The 25078-nt window shown below is 40.2% G+C and overlaps 1 protein-coding gene across 7 annotated transcripts in view; it reads right to left on the reverse strand.

Moving 5' to 3' along the window:
* Positions 1 to 25078, reverse strand: part of ANKS1B (ankyrin repeat and sterile alpha motif domain containing 1B) — a 327182-nt gene that overhangs the window by 161347 nt on the left and 140757 nt on the right. For 6 of the 7 annotated variants that reach the window (XM_088651954.1, XM_088651950.1, XM_088651949.1 and 3 more), the window contains one exon: positions 16778 to 16884. In XM_088651954.1, coding sequence (XP_088508080.1) covers positions 16778 to 16884 — 107 coding nt within the window. Of the gene's footprint in view, positions 1 to 16777; positions 17669 to 25078 lie in introns of those variants that run through there. The other variant, XM_088651956.1, reaches the window with a different exon arrangement.

A 25078-nucleotide genomic window follows, 5' to 3' on the forward strand; every position in this document is an offset into this window, starting at 1 on the left:
ACTAAAAACTAAAACATTTACTAGTTCGTAGACAAGTGATGGCAAACCTATGACACACGTGTCAGACGTGACACGCAGAGCCCTCACTGCTGGCACGCGCCCCATCGGCCCATTCGAGCTGTTGTCCCCCCCCCCCACATTTGTTCTGGCTACAGCTTGTCTTGGATCCTTTTTTGTTGTTGTTTTTGTTGCTGCTGGTAGCCAGAGATTAGTTTTTTAACCTTTTCCGTGCTGTTTTTTCTGGTGCTTTGGCAGACGATGATTGGGTGTAACAGCGTTCATTTTTTTAGCTGTTCTGTGCTGGGGGTTTTTTTTGGCACTTTGGCAGACTATGTTGGTGCTGTGTGTTAGTTCCAGCGAAGGTATTATTCATAATTTATTTCTGTTCTCTTCCCCCCCCCCAAAAGCGCGGCAGCTTTGGGGCACCCCCCCCCCCAGACAAAGCAAAGCAACTTTTGAACTTCCAAAAAAACCTTCCAAAACTTTGGTCAGCAGCTCCCCCCAAAAAGCTCAACAACTCTGGGCACTTTGTGATAAATAAGGGGTTTTTGGTTTGGTTTGGTTAAATAATTAGTTTTTGGTTTATTAAATACAGTTATATATCACAATTATACATTTTTGTTATTTAAACTATAAATATCACGAAATTATAGTTTTTTTCTCGAAGTGACACACCACCCGAGTTATGCCCGGTTTTTTGGCGAATTTTAACACACCAAGCTCAAAAGGTTGCCCATCATTGTCCTAGACTGCCATTTATTATCAGAATGATTCATTGGAGGGTTGTCCTGCTGAAGCCCAATGCAAGGTAAAGTGTTGGTTAAGAGCATCACATGGTTCATTTTTCTACAACCATGAGGCTGAGGCTGTTCACATACTCTATACATTTAAGGTCTTGAGATCAGGGATGAGACATAACAGAGGTCTATCTATTTAATTATAGGAGACCACTTGAATTATTTTGATCTCTGTTAGCTTATCACAAAATATACATGCTGGAAATATTTTCCTGCTTCACCTGCTATTTACAAAGTTGGAATATCAGGTCCTCCCTCAAAGAGGGCACGTGTTGCGGTGAGACCTGGAGACTGACCACCTGTGTTGTGGGTGGGTAAGAATGGTCAGCCACAACACCCAATTGGAAGGTCCCTCGATGTAGGGTTCAATCTGGCCAATGGGGCGAAGTCCAAACGGATCAAGGGACCTATATATACCCATGCACGTGACCCAGAGCTTTCTCTTTCGGTGCGTGCATTTGGAACACCCGCCCATCTCTCCCTACTTTTAGGGCTTTGGTGCGCTTGACCTTGCTATGTGTCGTCTGTCGTTGGGACAGGGACATAGCAGGAATTTTCCCCACTTGGCTGATTGGCTGGTGCCATTTGGGTTTCGCCTGCTGAGTAGCAAATCGTCACAACTTGTAAGGTTGCGGATAGGCACGGGTTCAGGTGATAGGGATCTCACCATCCCTATGTGAAGGGTATTCCGTTAAAGGAATCCAAGGACTTAAATGGTTTGGTCAACCCCTGTGAGGGGGTTGTGCCCGTGGCTGAGTCCAGGGGGACATCTGGGTGGTGGACATAGCCTGTTCCCAGCTTTCCGCCATTCCAGGTGTTCACCCTTGGCTGACCCATGCTGGTGCCCTGGGTCAGCGCTACCAGCAACGGTGCAGGGAGCTAGTCGAACCAGAGCCTATGCAACCACTCACTTTCTGTAATCAATATAGTTGTGGCCTAAATTCTGCCAAAAACGAAACGAAAATTTGAGTCAAGTGTGAATTTATTTAGTGAGGAGGTCTCTGGGTCTGAACACGCAAATCACATGCACACACGCAGCAGGAGCTATTGCCCCCACCCCAGTTGAACCATAAACCCCTGATTTCTATATTTCATTTTAAAAATTAGCAAATTTCTAGCATTTGATGAATCTGAGATATGAGGCACAATGTACAAGCACTATTTTTCTCATTTGTTCTGTGAAAAACTAGCCTGCTCTTTTCAGTTTTTCAGCCAAGGAATGAAGTCATCGCAATGACTGACATTTAGGAAATCCAATGTAGTCAGTTAGACAAAGAGAAGGTTAGAGTGAAACACTAACCTATTATCTAGATTCTTGGGTTACTTTTAAGTCATTTCCTGCTGTCCCCTTGGGTGAAGCAATTGCTGCCCCATAGCAAAACAAGTAGGCACCCATAATTTGAGTGTACCTGTGATTAGGGAGTAGTGTATCAACTCAAAAATAAAAGATGGAAGCAAAGACAAGAATTCATTATACCTCATACAAAAAATGATATTTCCTTCCGAGTTTGTAAATATTTTTCTTAAAAAACACTGTAAATGACAATACAAATAAGGTCAATCATTATTTTAAGTATATTGCAGAGGGCAGGACTGTGGCTGAGAGTGTGTGGGTTACACCAGCCCTGTAAAATCATCCAGTGTTGCTAGTTATGCTTATTCGGTAGTGGCGCCCACCCTGTGGAATGCCCTCCCACAAGAGGTCAAAGAGAATAACAATTACCAGACCTTTAGAAGGCATCTCAAGGCAGCCCTGTTTAGGGAAGCTTTTAATGTTTGATAGATTTCTGTATTTTAATATTTTGTTGGAAGCCGCCCAGAGTGGCTGGGGGAACCCGGCCAGATGGGCGGGGTATAAATTATTTATTTATTTATTTATTTATTATTATTATTATTATTATTATTATTATTATTATTATTGCATTTACTTTGTCATCTTCCTGGAAATATTTCTGTGGAATATCTGCCTAACCTACCTCACAGGCTTGCTGTATGGATTCAATGAGGAGGAGGAGGAGGAGGAGGAGGAGGAGGAGAACCATGTATAGTATGTCACCTTGAAATCCTTGGATAAAATATGGATAGTAATTAATTAATTAATTAAAATATATTTCTTGCCCTTATACTCTGCTTATAGTTTTCCTGGCTGGCTTCTGTGGGACTTGTGAGACCCTAAGTTCTTATGCTCTTAAGGCTCTCACATGTCAAAGGAAGAATCTATTCCTTAACACGTCCAAAGCAGATGATTAATTTGTGTCCCACATGTTATTAATCTCTGTCCCTCATGTTATTACAGACTAATTAAGTTTGTTCATACTTGTTAATTATTCTGGAAAATGTATTAGGGGGTTTCAAAAGTGATTTAATTAAGTCTAATACTCTAAAAAAAGGGCAGAAACCGAGAATGTTATTAGTTGGTGGTGTCATGTCACTTTGTTAATTCCCCCCCCCCCCGCCCTTTAGTCCCTTTAGTCCCAGCAGAGATTTAAAATCACAAAACATGCAGCAATGCAAAGCATGGAAATATAGGCTGTTAAAACTTTAAAATATCCCCTTCTAAACTGCTTCCAAAGCTCTCCTCGTTCCTTAGCAGAGAAAGAGACTACGTGTTTGGTAGGTTAAAATGATTTACTTATAAACTCTTCAAAGGTCAGATTTATGTGCTTTTCCATACAACAGCAAAAAAAAGACAGGCAGCAAAACCTAGATTCGTTTCAAAATGTTCCTAAATTATTTGTATAGAAACACAAAGATGGCTTGCTAAAGCAATGTGGTCCAATCTTGGAGCATCTGGCTTAAATAGCCTTACTGGTTTGGTTCACATGGTAGAAGGAGAAGGAGAGAACAACGAGTTTGGTAGCCCTTCCTCTCAAGGTGAGGGTGTGTGACCTAGCTAAGCCTGGCAGGACAGCTTACTCTATGGTCTTACCCCCTTCATGCATTAATTAGAGTTAAACATGTTGGTTTTTAAGAGGCTGGATATGTTGCCTTCTCACACAAACACCTTATTCTACATTGTCACTCATTGAGAAGCACCTTTGCACCACACACAAAAACCCTTGAGGTTTTGAGGGATGGAGTGGTATGGGATGGGTGTGATCCTCTGACAGCAAAGTATATGCAGGGGAGGGGGCATATAGGGATTGCTTCAGTTCAGGACTACATGGAACCCATGTGGTCCTCTGCTCTTTCTCTTTCTCACCAGCACCATGCAGTTCAGCCTTCTGCTGCCCTCTTTCTATAACTGCCATTGCTGCTGAGCTGAGCACTGGTTTGTTCAAACAAACAGCACTGGGTTTGTTCAAACCCAGTATTGTGTGGTGTGCACAGGGGAGTCAGCTAGCCAGGTTGTATGTCAAGCAGATACACTGCCATGTCTCCCTTTCCCACTCTAGCAAATATGCACATGCAACAATACTTTTTCAGAAGTGGAGCATGGGAGGATTTCCAGTTCATGACAACTAGACATCTTTTCTTGCTTTTGCTCTTTTCTTAATTCATTCTGGCCCATACAGCAAGTGGCAGCAGCACTCCTATGCCCCCACAATGGCTGATATATCATGGCCTAGCATCCTCCCAGGGACATTTTTAAGAGAAAAATGGTTGCCCCTTCTGCAGCAATGCAGCTTCATATGGCCACCTGAAGAAAATACAGTGGAAGTGAGTACCGTATTTTTCCGTGTATAATACGCCCCTGTGTATAACATGCCCCCTATTTTTGAGGATTCCTCATTAAGAAAATGGGGGGAGGTTGCCCAGAGTTGTTGAGCTTTTTTGTGGGGGGGATAGCCAATAATCACTCACCCGCCTGGGCTAAGCTGCCACTCACACACGGCGCCAAACCCACCTATCGTCCATCCCCAACCCTGCAGAAACCACCAATCATCCACCCAATCACCGGTGACAATCTCCTGCTCGCAGCACGCAACCAATCCCACATCCCCCCTATACACTATCCATGTATAAGATGACCCCCAATTTTAAACATAATTTTTAAATAAAAAAACATCTTATACATGGAAAAGTACAGTAAATGGTAAGGCTTACATTAATATAGCTTCAGTAGCACCTTAAAGACCAACTAAGTTTTTATTTTGGTATAAGCTTTCGTGTGCATGCACACTTCTTCAGAGGATGCACACGAAAGCTTATACCAAAATAAAAAACTTAGTTGGTCTTTAAGGTGCTACTGAAGGAATTTTTTTATTTTACTTCGACCCAGACCAACACGGCTACCTACCTGTAACCATTAATATAGCTCTTCTTCTCATGCAGCGATTTAGATATGCGTGCAAACAGTCCTAAATTTATCCATGTATCCTTTCCTTAAAACACATTTGACAAATCTGATCCTGAAGATTCACTTTGTAATTATCAAAATACATTTTTATCTGCCTCATATAAATTCTTTGTCCCTGAGATCCCAATAGTCTCCATTAACATTTATGGCATTTTTTTTATCTTCCTACGTCATTCTTTGTGATGAAAACTCAAAATAGAACCCATAGATCCATTGAAGAGAACATGGAGAAAGTAATATGTTCAGGCATTGGCACTGGTAGTTGAAAGGATCCTGTGGCATTTCAGAACAACCCCCTTGTCCTTTTTTTGTTTTGTTTGAACTCTGCCAGATGACATACTTCTCTTTCTATTCCTTTTAACCTTGAAATACATTTAAGATCTTTTCCCACTTCCTTTTATATCAACACATTTTATTATACTTTTTGCATTTTTATTCTCTTATGCTTCTTGATGTTCTTACACTATTTTTTGTTCCCTTTCATGCTGTACAGTCAGTCCTCCTCCCCAATTTAATTTATTTTTCACTTCCACCTCTTCAAATAATTCTCAGCTAGGCCTGAAATGAACTGCCTTCTCCCCTTCAAAATTCACAGGTGGTGAATTTGAGGGACATTTGGTCACTAGGGGTAGACCATTTTGAAAGCTTTCAGGGGTAAAAGGTAAAGGTAAAGGACCCCTGGACGGTTAAGTCCAGTCAAAGGCGGCTATGGGGTTGTGGCACTCATCTCGCTTTCAAGCCGAGGGAGCCTCCGTTTGTCTACAGACGGCTTTCCAGGTCATGTGGCCATGACTAAACCGCTTCACAACAGAACACTGTGATGGAAGCCAGAGTGCATGGAAACACCGTTTACCTTCTCACCTACTTGCACTGGTATGCTTTCGAACTGCTAGATTGGCAGGAGCTGGGATGGAGCAACAGGAGCTCACCTCGTCACGGGGATTCAAACAGTCAACCTTCTGATTGGCAAGCCCAAGAGGCTCAGTGGTAGACCACAGCACCACCTGCTGTGTAATGTACTTGCAATGGGTGAGGCAAGCAGTAACAGTTTCTCCTTTATGTTTCACCATGACGTTTACTTTTTGCCACCACATGAGTCAGCAGTGGCATAACTCCTCTCAGCGGTCAGCAAACACCATCCCCAAATGTCCCTGGAATGATAATTGTGTCATGAGTCATGATGTAGTATTATTTCAGGTGCATTTGGGGAGGAGAGGAGGATGAATTCCTGCCACTGAGGGTAACTCCATCACCACAACTACAAGGCAGCAGCAAAAATAAGTGATGGCATGGAAGAGCAGAAAGAAACTCCTTGCTTTCTACCAGTGGCAAGTGCCACTCCCAACACTTTTTGAACATTATTGCTGTCCCCAAAATCTCCTGTCCCAGTTACAACAAATCATAAAACTTTCAGCTCAGCTTTAATTCCCATTATAATCATCTAGGTTATCTCATATGCACCATAACCACTCGGTTCTGCATTCTCAAAGAGCTTCTTCAACACCAACACCCACCACTCACCACCATAGCATATAGCAAATCATTTTGAAACTGAAGTAAGGAAACTTTCAAAAGCAGATCCATCGGTAGAATGTTTTCTGTTCAAATAAAAGAGAAGTAAAAAATCCCACTAGGCATGTCCAAGTCCATGGATGTTCCTAAATAAACAATTTGAATCAAAGCACGTACAATTTTATCAAGATATAACCCAGTGCTATAACTTTGCCTTAGTTTCATATACAGTAATACCTCGGATTAAGTATGCCTCGGTTTGAGTATTTTCAGTTTAAGTACTCCGCGGACCTGTCTGGAATGGATTCATCCACTTTCCATTACTTTCAGTGGGAAAGTTTGCTTCAGGTTAAGTACGCTTCAGGTTAAGTACAGACTTCCGGAACCAATTGTGTTTGTAAACCGAGGTACCACTGTACTAATCTTATTTTTACACACTTGTATTAATCTGTACACATTCTTATTTTGAAACATATAATTTACCCATAACCAGGTTCCCTTCTACTCCTTTCTTTATTCTGATAGTTTCAGGCTAATTGTACTCAGATAATCAGTTTTCCATTATTTGACCTGAGGTTGTCTTAAGTTGCAGGTATTCTTCATCACCTCCTCTTATTATTGTAAGAAAAGTCTTTCAACAGCACAGGCACTGTCAAACATCTCTGAGAGCTTGTTCACTGTGACTGTGCCCCTAGTCTATTGAAACTCCAAATACAGTATTGCAATTCATTTGGCTCTCTCTTTTCACCACACGGCTAACACACTTTTATTCTGACAAGCACTTCACTTGTGGAATGTGCTTTTTTTACTGCAGCAAACACTTATTTCATTTAGTTTTCCTGCTCTTGTCTTCATTTTGCCTGCTACATTTTTTTTCAATATGCTGATTTTATTGGTTCATATGTTCTTAATCACCCTGAAAGATGCAAATGCACTGAAAGGACAGGATATATTTTTCCAAATAAATAAATAAATAAATCTTACCTAGCCACTCAGTATTGGGGGGGGGGGGGAATCTAACACTCTTCAACATCAGCAAGATGTTAATCTATTGGTTCCAAAGACTTGTGGGACCACTGTTTACCCCTCCTTTGTGAAAATTTTCCATTTATACTGATCATTTGTTTTCTGTTTCCAGTTTCCCAACTCTGTCCACTTGTGCTAAGATTGCTAGGGTTGTTTAGTGACAAATGCCAGTTGTCATACATTTATGAAGTAAGCTGTAGAACATGAAAGTTTATATTACAATACATTGGTGAGTATTGACGGCTGACTATGGGGCTCTCTGTTGCTTGACTTTACTTTTCTCTATTGTAAAAAGAGTTTGAAAATGCAAGACCATACGCTCACTCTGCATGCTTCCTGATGGTGTTAACTACTTAAAATTGCTTAGGCATGATTTCCCTTCGGGAAAGCCTGTCTAACTTTTCCTACGTGCATTGGTTAAATATGAATAATATTTCGCCAATCTTAGAATAGAAATTAAGATCACATCATCTAACATTCTGGGGAACTGGGGCTTATAATAGGGCCTTCTCAGTGGTGACACCTCAGCTGTGGGATACCCTCCTCCCCCAGTATTAGGCTACCAACGCTAGCCGGTTTTCAGCACTAGCTGAAAATATTCCTCTTCTGGAATACTTCTGGACCACTTCTGACTGATCACCTGCGTGGGATACTTCTGTGGCAGGGGAGGACCCATGGAGGGGGGTGGGAAGAAGGTGGAAAAGGTGTTTATGTATGTACCATCTTTTGTAATTTGTAAAAACCAATAAAAATTATGTTAAAAAAAAAAAAAAATATTCCTCTTCTGCCTCTTTCTGAACAACCATGGGAATGGGAATGTTTTCTGAATTGGAACAGTTATGGGACCGGTTTTGTTGAACTGTATATTGTTATTTTTAAAAATTGTTTCTGTGATTTCATGTATTTGTATGATATGGTGTGAGGACCCCCCCCCAAGATAATTCTACAATGATGGAGAGAGGGGCACATTTGATAGGTAAATAGAAAAATAAATAAATAAGATAAAAGGGCAGTAGTTTCCTGGTTTGCTGGTAACCGTTTTTAAAAACTGATCTTACACTTACATTGACCAGTCATATGGTATGAGGCTCATTTCAATTACAAGTTACTGTATATATATTTATCAGCAGGTCTGCAGTTCATAGTCTAGTTTCTTAAGAATGTTTGGATGAATTTAATCTCATTCTGATGAACCCTCAGCATATAAATGGCAAATGAATATAATATACTAATATACCTCTCGGTTTAGAAATGGAATTTTTGGAAATAAAATTTTAGATAAATTACTACTACTTGATTATCCCCTCTTCTATGATAAATGAGTGATTAATGGATGAAAGAAAAATTCAGAACAATGTCTGAAGCTATATAGATACCAGGGAAAAAGAAGCATCAGAAAGCCACATCACAAGCAAAAGAAGATGTTGGCCCTACCACTGTTTTGTCTTTCAGAACACCAGTTAACATTTTCAGGATCTGTGTCATAAGGGAAAGCAAGCAGAGTGTGAGATAAACTCCTACACAAATGTCACTCCAGATATTTATTTTATCCCTCCCTTTGGAGGAATGGTTTAGCACATGTTTTCCCTAGACGTTTCAGACATTATTTTACAATGATCCAATTCGAATACATGGCCATGTGCTTATTTCATCTAAACCAAGCTGTGATTTGGCTTACTGTGATATGGCCAATATATACTTTACAACAGAGCCCTAGCTTTCTGTGAATGCTCAGTGCATGGCAGCACTCTCAGCACAACAGTACAAGAAGGCACAGGAACAGGAATGTTACACAGCAGACCTATGTAGTGGGCAATATTATCCTAGCACATGAACTAGGGGTATATATACCTATTCAGACCAAAACAAAAATGTTCCTTATTCACCTTCAAGGCTGATCTTGAACTATCAGTCATATAATTTTGACATATGCTTTTTATTCTTTAAACAAGGGGTAGGGAACCTCAGGATCAGGTGATGAATAAAGGTCCACAGGATACTCTCCAGACTAAATGGCCTTGCCTCCCTGGACCATAGCATATTTGATTATTCCCCAGAGTGGCTGGGGAGACTCAGCCAGATGGGTGGGGTACAAATATATTATTATTATTATTATTATTATTTATTATTATTATTATTTTATTATTATTCTGGCTGAAATACATCCTTGAACAGTGATAGTGCCTCTTTCTTGCCTGGATAGAGGTTGGAAGTGTGTGTGTGTACACCTGTGACATTTTTGTGGATGTGTTGCTTTGCTGTTGTGCTCATCTGTTGCTCTGCCCACTCTTGTCTCTGGTCCCACCCACCATTGGCCATGCCACCCTCTAGGTTGAAAAATATTCCCATCACTAACATAAACAAACGGACCCACTTCAGACCAGGCATACTGATGAATATATGCCAATTAGACAACCATAAGCCAGCAACTTACAAATTGTATTAGTCTTCCTGACAAATTGCATTAGACATCCTGTTTCACATTCTCTTGCTGTCTTGAGAAATGTGATATCTTAGACTGAGCTTTCCTGTACAACTTCTTCATTAGCCAAAAAGCATGCCCTGACTTGATTTATTTTTGACACAATAATTCCACAAGCCCCAACTCAGCACCAGCAATGTGATAACAGCCCTCATCTATAGGTACAAATAACCAGACTGCATTTTGCAACTCATGTTTGTAAAATGGGACTAGATGAGTGCCCTGGGGCTAGTTTAATGTGGTGCAACCAAAAACATAAACAACAAATTTTAAAATGAAATATTTTTATATAAATGTTTTTGTGTGCATTTAGTCATGAGAGCTTTGTGTGGCAATATGCCCTCCTTCCCCAGAATAAAGACTCATGACACCGGGATTAAGATTTAATTAATTGGGTGGTTAAGGCCACAACTTTATTAAATATGCATGTAGAGCGGAATTGGCTTAGGCGTTGGAACCTAACAGACTATATCCGACTCCAACCCGTGTGTTGAAGTCTGTGAGAAGTTAACCACCAGAAAGGAGCCCCGCGACGTAGATCTACTAGAGCTCCTCCTGTGGCCACCGAAGGGGCGTGCCTTACGGCCCAGGCAACTCCAGGCTCAGGACCAAGCCTCACCCCCGGAATCCTTTAACGGAATTACTTCTCCAAATTAGGGCAGCTGATGACGTACTTGCCCCTCCTCCATCTAATTGTTATGCAAATTTCCAACGCCTAACCGCCTAACCTAAGTTGTGACGACATGCTACGAGGTAGGCGAAAAACCCATCATGGCTACCCCAGTATGGGAAAAATCCTACCCAGCCCCCTGGCCAGCCAGGGCAACCAACTGATGTCCATAGCAGCGTCCCCTTACCTCTTATTAAGGGGTGGGCGGGCGGGTGAATTGTTCGCTCCGGCGAACAGTGGAAGCAAGAGGGAGCGTTTCCCGCCTGCGGGGGCCTTTAAACGACGTGGCCCCGCCCCGCCCCGCCTCATTGGCCGGTCGGGGTGTGACGCAGGCGGGAACATACCATCACGTAGGGGCTGAGCTCTCAGCCCCTACGCAATGGTACAGTCGGGCAGCCCACAACCCCACCTCCGACGCAAGCGCGGAAGTGGCTTTCTGCTCTTCAGTTAAGTGTTGGATGAATACTGGCAAAGTGTGGAAAAAGCACAGGTCTCAAGGTATTAATTTGTATAAATAAACTCAAAGTTCCACAAACAGTAATGGAATGCATGAAACGGTACATCCTTATTTTTCATACCACAGGAAATGATCTGGGTATTCATCGTTCACATAACAATCAATGTGCTGAGGGAGAAATGGAATTTTTCCAGATCCAAATTCAGCATACTGCTGGAAAATAAATATATACTCACAACATAACTTCACTTTTGAAGAACAATATCTGAACAATATTCAAAACAATATTTTGAAGAACAATAACCAACACCTGTGCATTTATTGCGTTGGCTATGCTAAAAGACCCTTGCAATACCAATGATTTTCATAAAATTCCAGTGATACTTATGTCTGGGCATTATTTTAATAATAGGCTATTTTGTATGAGAAACTGTAGTCTACATGAAAATGTTGGCTATTAATATTATGATTTCGTCTGTTAGCCACTTGTTACCCAAATGGCTTACAATACTGTTAAAAACACAAATAGACTCTTGGGAGTGGCCAACTCCCAATAGACTGCGAGCTACTCAGAGTTAAAAACTGGCAGTGATCTACCCCTGTTTTTTTCAGGGTTCAGGTCAAAGTTTTTGAGCTTTTTTTTAGGGGAGCCAAAGTTATTGAGCTTCTTTGGGGAGAGCCAGTGATCTACCACAGGCATCCGGTGATCTATCAAGTAGATCACGACCTACCTGTTGGACATGCCTGGATTATACCATAAAACAAAACAAAGAAGAAGAAACAACCCCAGCTGCACACAAATAACAATCTATGTCATCTTAGTCTATCAAAAGCATCGGGGGGGGGGGCAATCAATATTTACCTAGCACTGAAAAAATGCCAATGATGGCACCAGGCAAACCTTGCTGGGGAGCACATTCCACAGTTGGGGAGCCACAACTAAAAATGCCCTCTTCCTTTGTCTCCATCCTCCAAGCCTCCTTAGAAGGGGAACTGGAAAAGGGCCTCAAAGATGTAAGGGTCTGGGCAGAATTATATTGGGAAAGCCACTCAAGAAGATATTGGGATTCTGAGTGTTGGCAGAAAACAATGAATAAAGCTAGACTTAACTGGAAGGGAAGATTTCAATCAGAGAGCATTGCAATGTGCAGATAAGTAACAGAGTATCCTGTTCTATGAGCTCAAGACTCACAGAAGAAGCCCAGTAGTGCCCCCTCAATAGTTCAAGGTAGGAATTCAAGCCCCCAAAATCATCTGCAGGACTTTGGAGAGCTCCCAGGTTACTACAGTACTATGGTAACTCTGTGAGCTGTTGTCTTGGCAAGTGTCTAGCAGTAAAACCCAGATGGCCATTAAGAAGCCCTCACCTTATTCTGCAGCTGAGAGCCCAATTCTCCTTCCATGTTCTATTCATGAGCAAAGCAAGCGCTTAGATTTCCAATGTTGTAGGAGTGACTACCTAAAGTGGGGGTGGGAATTTACCCCCTTGGGCTCATTCTTTACATCTAGTTCTCTTCTGCAACAAAACAACAAAAAGATGCATAGCATCTTAAAGTCTATATATTATTATAACATAAGCAGGGTTTTTTTTCAGCTGCAGCTCACAGGAACTCACTTCTGGCATCATTCAGCTCGGAGCCATTGCCATTATAAGAGCAAGGGAGGTTTTCATGGTCAGTTCCAGCACCTCTTTTTCTAGAAAAACAGCACTGAACATAAGCATTTGTGGACTAGGACCTATTCCATCAGATACCTGAAGGGTTTTCATTCTATTTTTTATTCTCTAGGGGCAGATGTGGCTTACCAACCTGGCAAGATAGCCCATCTAGGAGAAGGAATCAAACTCTGATCCTAAACTTCCATTGCCCTGCGGCTATACTCATCCATGAGAAAAGCTTTGGGAACAAACCCTGAAGAATAATCCATGCCTGCTGCCTTGTGGGACATTTTTGGGAGAAGAAAAGGCTAAGGAGTAAACCATACACGAATCTGGAGAGGAGTCCCTAAGACTGTTGTATGGCACCTTGCGCGCCTCCTTCCAGCAACTCCTGCAGCCATGCTAGTGTCAAATGTATTGCTCTGCTTTCCTTTGGACCACATCAGTGAGGCCAAGAGGGGGGGTCGTATTGTCTGTGCAGCTGAGCACCTCCATATACACTGCCCAGGTTTGCACCCTAGAGAGGTCACTTCAGTGCTGTTAATGTGGCAAAAACAATATGGGAGGCAGCAGTTATGAGTTACCAGTCACTGCAGCCACAGCAGGCACTGTGATTGTCCAGCGGTTTGACTTCATCCCCAGAGGTGAACTCAATTGTCTCTCAAGACAGATGGATGCCAACAAAACATTTTATTCTATACATGGGCACACAACCTTCCCTTCATACCCCAAATAGCCACTGTGGGGAGAGATTGGGTTTCTTTTAAGACACTCCCACAAATACTGACTAAAGGGGCAAAGAAACAGACCTTTATAAGTTTCAGTCTGACTTTTCTAACCTTATTTTGGAATTCTATGTTTTTTTTATTTAAGTCTGATATCCTGACTATGGCTGTTGATTCTTGACCTCTCTCTAAAATGACATCAAGGCTGTTAATGTAGTTTTCCAAATCCATCATGTGTTGGCTCATTCTAAATTTTTTGCTTAGCTGTTTTTCTACTGAAACCAAATGTTATCCCAATTCCAGTGCAAAACTGTAATCAAATATATTTAAATATCAATCATCCAGATTTTAATTCAAGTTTGCTCTGATCAGACCTCTTACAGTATTTTCCTGAGTGCGCATAAATGTTACACTGGGAATAGAAGAGTTAAAACTCTTTGAAAAGAATTATGCCCATTAGTTCATTAGGTTTCCTAAGTGCTTAGGCCAGACGGGATGCTATAATTTGCAATTAGCTGAAGTACCCTAATTGCAAGGATATAACTCTTCCACTGTCTTAGCAGTCAGTTAAATAGCACACTAATCATTGCTTTGTATTGTCTTTGATGTCATCATTGTCCTTTCAGCAAGTGCACACTATTCCATTATCCAACTTTTACTTTCAAAGGATACAGCTCACTCTGTGACAGATTACTGGGGGTACTATAAATGGATCTACTGAAGCATAGCCTTCTCATCTAGTGACTTGTTTCCTACATTCTGAAATTCAACTTGGGTAGAGCCATCAACAGGTTGCCTATGATGCTTTGTGCATCAACATTTTAGGATTACAGAATTTCACTCACTATAGGCAAAAATATTCTAAAAATATAACATGTTTGGAAGCAAGACATAGCTTGCATACTGCATTTGTAAATAATGACAGAAAAATAATGAAAATAAATTGAAAAATGTAGGTAAAACGAATAGAGGTTGTTTGCTAACAATATCTCTAATGAATTTACATGGTATTTAAATGCTTACTTTTCTTGCCAAAAGAGTATAAACCCAAGGGCTTATTTTCTAATGAATGCTTTATCAAATTTGCTTTTTATTTGAGAAAAAAACGTTATACTTTATGTGATTTTAATGAATATAGCACTGTTGTTGAGAGCTGCCTTAACATATTTCCTCATATACTGAAAATGCTATCACCATTAACTATACATATTCCTGCATGAAATATCTAGTAAGACATACATTACTACTTAATTCTAAAAAGGTGTGTGATGGTGTTGCTTAGGCAACAGGAAAACAAATAAGCATCAAAGTGTATTTCTAGAAAAACAAAATGGGAAGTATGATAAAGGAGGAACAAAAATGTCAAATTAATAGTGCCTGTCCTGATATAACAATTCAAAACTGGGAATTAAAATTGATAATGGGGTTGAATATTCCATTGATGAAACAAGCATTCATAAAACAGAATCAGGCAGCAGTCCTATAACCCACTTCCTTTCTAATATGTCCCACTGAACTAAATGGAGCCTTCTTCTTGGTAGACATGTACAGGTTGGCACTATACAAAATGTTCAGTGGATAAACATTTATTTAATGCTGGGGGGGGGGATGTTTTTCCTTAACCAAGTTCATCCTTTCTTAATAGACTAGCACCTTTTCAATACAGTATTTTGAATGTAAATGCTATTTGGTCTCTCTAGCATTAATAATCCTTGGTTACACTGTGCATTTTTAGTATGCTAGGAACTTATGATATGCAACTGCAGTGTATATATGTCACTTAAAATTGTTACTTTTTGAAAATGGGATATTGGTTAATATCCAAGATAATAATGTAACAGCAGTATAACATGGCTATGAATAACATGACACATTTTATCACTCATGATTACTTTTACTTTCTTCCTTACTGGTTGTATAATAATTTAACTGATTATAAGAACCTAACATTTCATCCAAATCTGTGCTAATTTAATCCCTTGTTGTACAACCAGCTATACAATTGATCTTACAATACAAAGGTGGGGAAAGAACCCATGTAATCCTTGAATTACCTTGGACATTTAATGCTGAAATCATAAATGGGAATATCTGCATAGGTATATCACAGGGCCTGATCTAGAGCCATTGAAGGTTTATCTGCTTAAAATTAGATTCTTATGCAAAATCTTATTGTATGAAGAAATTGGATTAATATAACCTAGAAGTTAGGAGTTGGTAATATTTCACACAGATATATTTTTTCAAATGCTTTAGAGCCACCTTGTAATCTAATTTAAATATTCTCTAACATCTTAGTTTAACATAACAGCTTTTCACATTTTTAAGAAAATCACCATTGTGCATTGACACAAAACTATGCATTTCATATAGCGTATGCAAGTTTTCTATTATGACAATAACACTGCAGCACATAAAAATCTGACTTCACAATTAGAAAATATAGTGAAATGTGTTATAAGAACAGCTTGTGAACAACAGGTGTGGTGAGTGTTACTACATCTAGGAACTGGAAGGTGTATACATAAGGGTAGGCTATTGCCTTATCAACTAAGTTACCTTTCTTCCTGTCCATGGTCATATTTGTAGAGAGCTTTCATAGATTAAAGCACTACACAAAATAGGGACACTGTATACCAAAGAAATCTGTCTTATCCATCTCTGTTAACTCTTTAATAGTTAAATGTAGGTGGGTTTTAGGTTTACATTTAAAGGAACAGCCATTCATTTCTATGCACTAGGGATATAGTTCTTTTTTAAAGCTCAACATACAGTAGTCCTTTTGAACATTTAGAATTGAATATGGAGATTAATTATTTTTACATAATTTCAATATTAACTAGGGTAATCTGTTCCCTACTGATACACTTGTCCTCACAGAAAGAAAAACTGATTCCACACCCCCTCAGGGGTAGTCCAGATGTATTACGCTTTTACTTTCTTTAAAAATGCTTTGGAATGAAATATGAACCAAGCAGAACTGTGGCTCCCAAATCCTCGTACTGGTAGGCAGATAGGATTATGCAAATGCATTTTTATCCTAAAGCACACTGCAAAACACAAAACAGATTTCCTTCTATGCTGTATAAGATTTCATGAGGCAAAAGAACCAGACATCAGTACACAATATTACACAGAGAAAATCACTTACCATAAACTGTACATTGTCAAATCCATTAGCCAGCAAGTGGTTCTCATACTGAGGTAGCCCAATATTTTCCAACCATTGTCCCACAGTCTGGACAGGGCATCTGGGTGCTGAAAGAGTTTGAGAAGGGAGGCGTTTAAGCAGGGAATATCCATCCACAGGATAATAACGATGGTCCTGGGCTGAGAGGTGGCATTGCCACATTGTGTTCCGAGAGAAATTGGTATCAAAGGAGCCCGCCAGCTTGTCAAATAAATGCTTCCAGCAAGAAAGAAAGTCAGAAGTAGCACATAGTTTCCAGGGCAAGCTATAGAGTAAGATCTGCTCCTACCTCAACATTTCGTAGGTATTAATCTCTACTACAGACCAGTACGTCATGCAGTGGAGGGGAAAAGGCATATCAAGCTGTCAGCTGAGCTGTTTTCTGTTATATGTGATTGTCGGAATACTCCACCATGAGCAATGCACTGCTAGCAGCAAGAAATCTTTTATCAAATACTCCTACATTCATCAGTATGCAGCTCCATGCCTTGCTCCCCCTCGCTCGCTCCCCTTCATTACACAGCCTAGGCTACACCTCGCATTTTCAATAATAGCCATCAGATAAGGCAGATTTTTTGTCTGTAAGCTGTAAGCTTGCTACTGCTGCTTCCACCTACACACCCATCCAAGCATCAATCTTGAATGATGAGAGCAGTCAAAACAAATGCAGAAAATAGCAGGTCATCAGAGGCAAGCTAAAACGCTAAAATCTGAATAGAACCTTTCTACCAGTGATGCATTACAGAGATCTGCCTGTTGTAGATTTTTTACGTTTCAGAAGACATCAGGAGATGCAAAGCATTAGCTGTAGCCTATTGCATGCTTTACTACTCGCTTCCTTTTTTTTAGACTGCACTGAGCTTTGCTCTGCTCACACAGTGTGCTCTAAACCACTGCTCCTATTAATTCTTTTCAATCAGCTCATAATGAATGAATAAAGTGTTGCATGTTTTCTTGTTAAAACCGAGTAACATAAATTGAACACCACCATTTCAGTCAAAATAATTATTTCTTCATCTTCTAAATTTTTCAAGCATAAAATACTACCAGACCTGTCAGCAAAGCTTCATTATAATCTGTTTAAAATTCAGTCTGAAAAAGGTAATCAATTCATGTTAACACTTACATGATTTTTTTACTATGTAAAATATCACATCCCTTTTCAAAAGAGGAACTGTCTGAATGAGAAAAGAATATATAAACATGATAAATTTTTAAGAAGACTGAATGTTCAATATTTCTAAATTTACCAATATAGCTGATACTCTGGGAACTATAATAATAATTCATTCATAAACTTTGTTTTTCCACCTTAAATACAATGTTTAACCACATGGCTAATAGTTTATTTATAGGAACTTTCTAAATATACATGAAATATGGTGGGTAGGGGAGTCACATCTAGTCAAAAATCTTGTTAGAAGCTTTTACCAATACATTATTTCCAGGTGTGTACTGCTGCAAATTAGTGCCTACATAAACAATCCCTTTATTGTTCATAACCAAAACATTACACACCCAGCACATGCGTGAATCAGAAAACACAACACATTATGACTCACTTCTAGTGCAACTGAAGTCAGAGGGAAGTACTGTATCTAGGTGACTTCAAAACATATTATTCAGCTCTTATAACCTATGTACTACTGAATGGGCAACGAAGCATTAATGAACTGGAAAATATTTATTGGAGACTTCAAACAAATAGTACTCTGTTTTGTTGCTGATATTTATTAATGTAAATTCATCCATTCAGAGCCACCAGGAATCTAAGAAACAGTTTCACAGTATTTTGAGAATTGAGGAAGCAGATTAAAGAAAGATTTTCAGCCAATCTTATGCACTTATGCAAAAGTAGGTCTATCAAATAAAACAGGATTTACCTCCTAGTAAGAGCCTGAATATATGCAGAGTTAGATTCACCCAAGTCCATGGATTTCAATGAGCTCTGCAAAGGATTGTGGGCCTCATCATTGGAAATAAATGTTTAATGTAATGTTTAATGTAAACTGCAACACACGTTAAAGAAAAAGCTCTTGGGTATGGTTTTCCTTCGTTTTAATTACCTGCTACATTATCTTTAAAAAGGGAATTAGCATTTCATTGACTTACAGATTTTGATTATTTTAAATTATTATTTTATGTTTTAGTACCATGCCCTCCTGCGACTAGAAATAGAGGATAAAATTCAATTTGTTCAATGACACAGATATAGAAACATGGAATTGTAAGACAATATACAATTCTGAAATGGATCCAGCTTAAACACGAACCTGCACACTTTATCAAAATGGCAGGCAGGGTTCCCCTACATTCATAAGATGGGTAATATATATGTGTCTATGCTCTGAATAAACAGACAGTGCAACTAAATGAGGCTATAGAGTGTCACATGCAGAAAAAAGAATTCAAGGAACTTATAGGGAAGCAGTTAACACAAAGGTGCGCAATTTGTAAGACATCAAGCCATATGCAGTCCATTAAGTTCAGTTTAGTGGCCAGAAGTGCTCAACATGACCTTTGTTTGCAAACCCAAGGAGACAGCAAAACCTGGAGATTTACCAAGTGCCTAGTGCTGCCATACACAGCAGATGTGCTTTGTTTGACTTGGTAGATCTGGCATTCAACACCAATAGGGCCAAGAGCACAGAAGGAGACTAACCAGGGACACTGAGATTAAAGGAATAGTAGCATGACTGATTAGTAATTAAATAAACAAATAGATTCTTAAAGTTGCACCTTCAATTGAGCTCAGAAATGAACCAGAACCTCATATAGGTGTAATAGCAACAGAGGCATATTTCCATAAAGCTGGTTCCTGCTAAAATTCTAGTTGATGCATTAGGGACTACATGAAATACTTTGCAAAGGCAGTTCTATGTAAAGTCTTTGCTTTGCTGTAACTTTGAAACTCCCCGCCATTTAAGACAACTAACTGCATGAGTTATCATGGCAAGTTCCCCCTTCACTAAGAATAGGGTTGCCAAATTTTATGGAAATTCGCCAAAATCCGGACTTCCGGCATGGGTTGCCATGCGTCCAAATTCCAGGAATTTTTCCCTCAGGCACTGTTTCCAACTGCCATATTCCAGCTATGTCCAAGAAATTCCAGACATATGGCAGCCCTAACTAAGACATGCATTGTTGGCAATTAACCTAAGCTTGGCAAATGCGCCCCTTCCATTTTACTAAACAGAAATATCCCCAAGTTGCAAAATTTATTTATCAGGGCAAATGTAGCCCATTCTAAAACAAACTGTGTTGTTAACCCATAATCGGTAGTCCTATTGACTAGAATCAGCTCTATCTTGTTTGGATTACACCTCCATTTAGTAACCCACATCCCGCTGTTTTTCTCACCTCTCTCTGCACTGAGGAGAGTAGGGGGTGGAAGCAAATCAACTGGTATGATTTGAAGTTTGCTTCCCAATATTCGTACAAGAAGAAATGGAGAGAGCAACATTCATCCAGGTGTGTTGAAAAACCTTTTGAAATTCAACATTCCTTCTCCATAACAGCATTTAATAGTAATTTTGATAAAGAACTCTCAAATTTGATTTATATAGCAATAACAGAAGGATGTTTTTGATAAATTCTGCATGGGAGAAGTCAAAAGAACTCTAGGAATAAAGGAAGCTGCCTTATACTGAGCACCATAAGTTTGTTCATCCTAGCTCAGTATTGTGTACACCAGCTTTACCTCAACCTAGTGCCCTCCAGATATTTTGAAGTACAGCTCCTACCAGCCCCAGTCAGCACAGCTGGGAGTTGTAGTCAAAACACTAGGATGGCATCTGATTGAGGAAGGCAAGTCTACCACAACTAGTAGTTTCCAGGGTTTCATATAGGCTTCACCTCCAGTCCTACCCAGAGATGCTGGAGAGCGAACCCTATGACCTTTACCATTCAAAGGATGTGCTCTACCACTAAGTCATGCAGTCCATCCAGTAATACTCATTGCTTCACATCATCAAATGTAAAAAGTTTGTAATATTCAGTCATGTTGAAACTTGACTTTCTAGTTCTTCAAATTTAGTTTTCAACTTTGAAAGGCTGATGCCATTCCCTTTGTGTTCCCGTCTAACACAATAGTTGTTCTACAATTCTTCAAAACTATTCTTTCCAGACATTTTTATTGGCCTAGATTTGTCATCTTATATACAGCATGATGCAATTTTCACAGCTTTGTGTTTCATGTCAAATAGATCAACACTTTTTGTTAAGAAGTCAAAAACAATAGTGCAACCTGCCAATTGTTTCTAAAGCAACATATTTAATATGGGGGGAATTCTAAATTAAAATATTAGATGGCCATTGATGCTGGAAATAGGATTTCCCTTTAACAGTGATTATCTTTTTAAAATGTGATACGGTATATATTTCAACTCAGAAGAAAGGGTGTTCTCTTTTGGAGATAATTGTTGAAATAGATCTTAATTAAACAGACAAGTAGTATGCTGTGGCTTTGCTGACTGACCATCTATGAGGTTGATGTCTTGTGATATGCTCCTACATTTATATTACATTTTCTTTCTTTTATTAAAAAACAATAAAAGTAAAATACAGGGAAGAAGATATAGATGTAGTAGAACCTGAGAATCAGAGTCTGGAGAATGTATTCTGCTACGTTTCTTGTCTGCAACCAGAAATGAGGCGAGAGAATCAGAGCCCGGTGCAGTGTAGCTTCTAATAAATGGTACCAACAGCTGCATCTTAAATAGTAAAAGAAATGTCATATATGGGGCAATGCAGCATGTGGCATAAAGGGCAGACCAAATGTGATCAATATGATAAGTGATTTAGTGACCCTTCACATCTATATGGTCCCTCAAACATCAATGAGGTTTTGTTTGTGTAAGCTGCCTGGCACTGATTTCCCCCCTATAATTGCTGTGAAACATACGGAAACACACTGAATCAGAACAGGAGGAGGTATAGCAGATAAAGAGAAAAGCTGTAATAAGGGCACGTCTTAGTCAGGCTTATTTAACACACACAAGGCTTTCCATATGGTGCTCTACATGCCCCAATTCTCTGCATGCTTGCAGGGCAGAATGGAGGAAATCCTGTTCTGTGCACTGCAGCTGCAATCCATGTATAAGAAAAGGGATTTCTCTCTCCCCTCCTCCAGAAATGTTTTTGATACCTTCAAACCAGGGAGGTTTGAACTTGCAGCAACAATTTTCCCCTGCAAAGCGGGGGATGGACCGGTTAGGATGGAATGTGATAGATTCATGAACACTTACGGGGTTTTTTCTGAGTGGATTGGCAGGTGATCGTGTTGAAGTCCTAGTTTCATTATGGAATGTTGAGACTCATAGGTCATTGATATGATTGCTCCTGAGGTCCCCCCGATGCTTCAGTTGGTATTATGGTAAGCAGTGATTGATGAAATGGACTGGGTGTGGGCTACAGCATAAGTGGTATAGTTCTTGCAGCCAACTGAGCATGTGTTCAGGCTCATAATCAAGCATACTACATGGCAGCGGGGGCAGCAAAGAGCTCCTGCTTTGCTGCCTCCATTGCATCCCCAAGAACCCATCCTGAAGAGTTGTTCCATGTGGTCCAGAGGTTGGTTACCCCTGACCAGGAGGGCAGACCTAAGAAAGACATGGATGAGTGCTCCTTGGCCCTCTAGCACCTGTGTGATGGAGTTCTGCAGGATTTATCCCCTCCCCAGTGCTAGTTAACATTTATGTGAAGCCATTGGGAGCAGTCATTGGGAGTTTTAAAGCAAGGTGCCACTAGTATGCTGGGGGGGGATTCCTTCCAGTAGACTGCACACTTCTTCAGATATGCACACAAAAGCTCATACCAATGACAAACTTAGTTGGTCTCTAAGGTGCTACTGGAAGGAATTTTTTAATTTTGTTTACAGCAGACCAACACGGCTGCCTACCTGTAACTAGAACTAGTATGCTGATTACACATAGTTCTATTCCTCCATACCTTGGGAATCAGGAAAGGTTGTGAAAGCTCTGAGTAGCTGTCTCAATACAGTGGTGGACTGGATAAGGGTCTATGTGTTGCTCATCGACTACCAAGCCATTGGCCAGTCTTGTGGAAGTCTCTTTTGTTTCTACTGCTTTTTATGAATAGGTAGGTGTGTGTGTGTGTGTGTGTGTGTGTGTGTGTGTGTGTGTGTAATAAACTGGGAATAGGCTTAATCAAGATCCGATAAGAGATATGCACTTGAGAAGCAAAGTTCAATACTAATTATGTACACTGAAGCTACTTTTAAATCTGAGAATTTTAACAGGGTGTTTGACTTTAATTCACACACACACACACACACACACACACACACACACACACACTGCAGTGAACTTCCAATGATGGCCAGGGTGGGGGGCAGCTTAGCTGACCTGCATCTTGGGTAGCCCTTAACTCAGGCAAGCCCAACCCTGTTCAAACTTCAGCCTTCAGGTAAGAGGCTGATTCAGGATACACACCCACAGCCAATGCCTAAGCCAAAGCTTACCTGCATCTGTAATCAATAAAGCTGTGGCAATTTTCAATTCCAGAATGTTGTTGTGGCAATTTTCAATTCCAGAATGTTGTGGTAGCAATTCTTTACCTGTTGCCACGTCAGCCCTTCCTGTCCCCCAGGGTACATTGCACCCAGGTTCACAAATGGATACTTCAGAACTTTTGTTTTGCAAGCAAATGCTGTGGTAATAATAAACCGTGCAGCTAAACTTAGGGAAAACCTAAAACCTCCCACTTTCAAGCTGCATGGAAAGAGCAGAGATATAGCCTACAGGTATGTTGTTCAAGCCAAATCAATGAATTTTGAGAAATAGCATGAACCTTTTAGACAAGCCTATATATCTAAAAATAATTTGCTTGCTTGCTTAGACATTGACTGAACTAGTAGCAAAAAAGTGTAGCAAAATATCAAATTTAATGTGGTCTCTAGCAGAAGATTAAAACTTTTCTATTACACATGAAACACTTTTTTAACCAAAAAGAGTTTTTATACTGGGTCCATCCTCATTCTACCTACAACTCCTGCTTTGCATAAGACATCTTGCCCGATTAATTACTCTAAAGAACTTGAAAGCCTGCACACTATTTTGCGATATTTTACTTGATCCTAATATAGGTATTGTCCAGCTATGGACTTCTAGGATTTTTCCTTACAAACCAACACAGCTGCCTTTTTATGTGTCTTGGTGAATACTGTATCTAGCCATTCAGGGTGGTATCTGCAACATGAGGATAATTATTTTTTACAAGCTGGAAAGGGATTTTGCATATTGAGAATTACATACCCTCCTATCACTAGGCAATACTACACAAGTTGGCTTGAATCAACTATTTTACTTATTATACCACACAAGATTTTTCTATGGCTTTGTTGATATAAAGCCTGCCATGTTTTGCTGTGCATCTGCTTTCTGCTTAACCAGGAAGCTGAAAAAGACATGAAAAAGCGCTGAATAATAGAAAGATCAGAGGTGTCTAAAAACTAGGGCCAGATTTGATGAAGTGAAGGGCTATGAGGGCTTTTTTATGATTTCTGGGTTCTGGATTCAGACCTTTAAATCTCCCCCTTAAATAAATTCAGACAAGACTCAAATCTTGGTTTGGTTTTTGGCAGAATTTAGGCCACAACTATATTGATTACAGAAAGTGAGTGGTTGCATAGGCTCTGGTTCAACTAGCTCCCTGCACCGTTGCAGGTAGCACTGACCCAGGGCACCAGCATAGGTCAGCCAAGGGTGAACACCTGGAATGGCACAAAGCCGGGAACAGGCTATGTCCACCACCCAGGTGTCCCCCTGGACTCAGCCACAGGCACAACCCCCTCACAGGGGTTGACCAAACAATTTGAGTCCCTGGATTCCTTTAACGGAATACCCTTCACATAGGGATGGTGAGACCGTTCTTCCATCCCTATCACCTGAACCAGTGCCTATCCGCAACCTTACAAGTTGTGACGATTTGCTACTCAGCAGGCGAAACCCAAATGGCACCAGCCAATCAGCCAAATGGGGAAAATTCCTGCCATGTCCCTGTCCCAACGACAGACGAGTCGACACATAGCAAGGTCAAGCGCACCAAAGCCCTAAAAGTAGGTGTTGTGACTGACCAATCTTACCCACACACAACACAGGTGGTCAGTCTCCAGGTCTCACCACAACATGTGCCCTCTTTAAGGGAGGACCCGATTTACCCCAAAGTTGTTGAGCTTTTTTTTTAGGATTTTATCCCAGGAAATGAGCTGCCACAGGGGCCGGATTAACTCAACCAGCGGGC

This window comes from Zootoca vivipara, chromosome 9 (assembly GCF_965207765.1).
Source record: "Zootoca vivipara chromosome 9, rZooViv2.hap1.1, whole genome shotgun sequence".
NCBI classification, from domain to species: domain Eukaryota; kingdom Metazoa; phylum Chordata; class Lepidosauria; order Squamata; family Lacertidae; genus Zootoca; species Zootoca vivipara.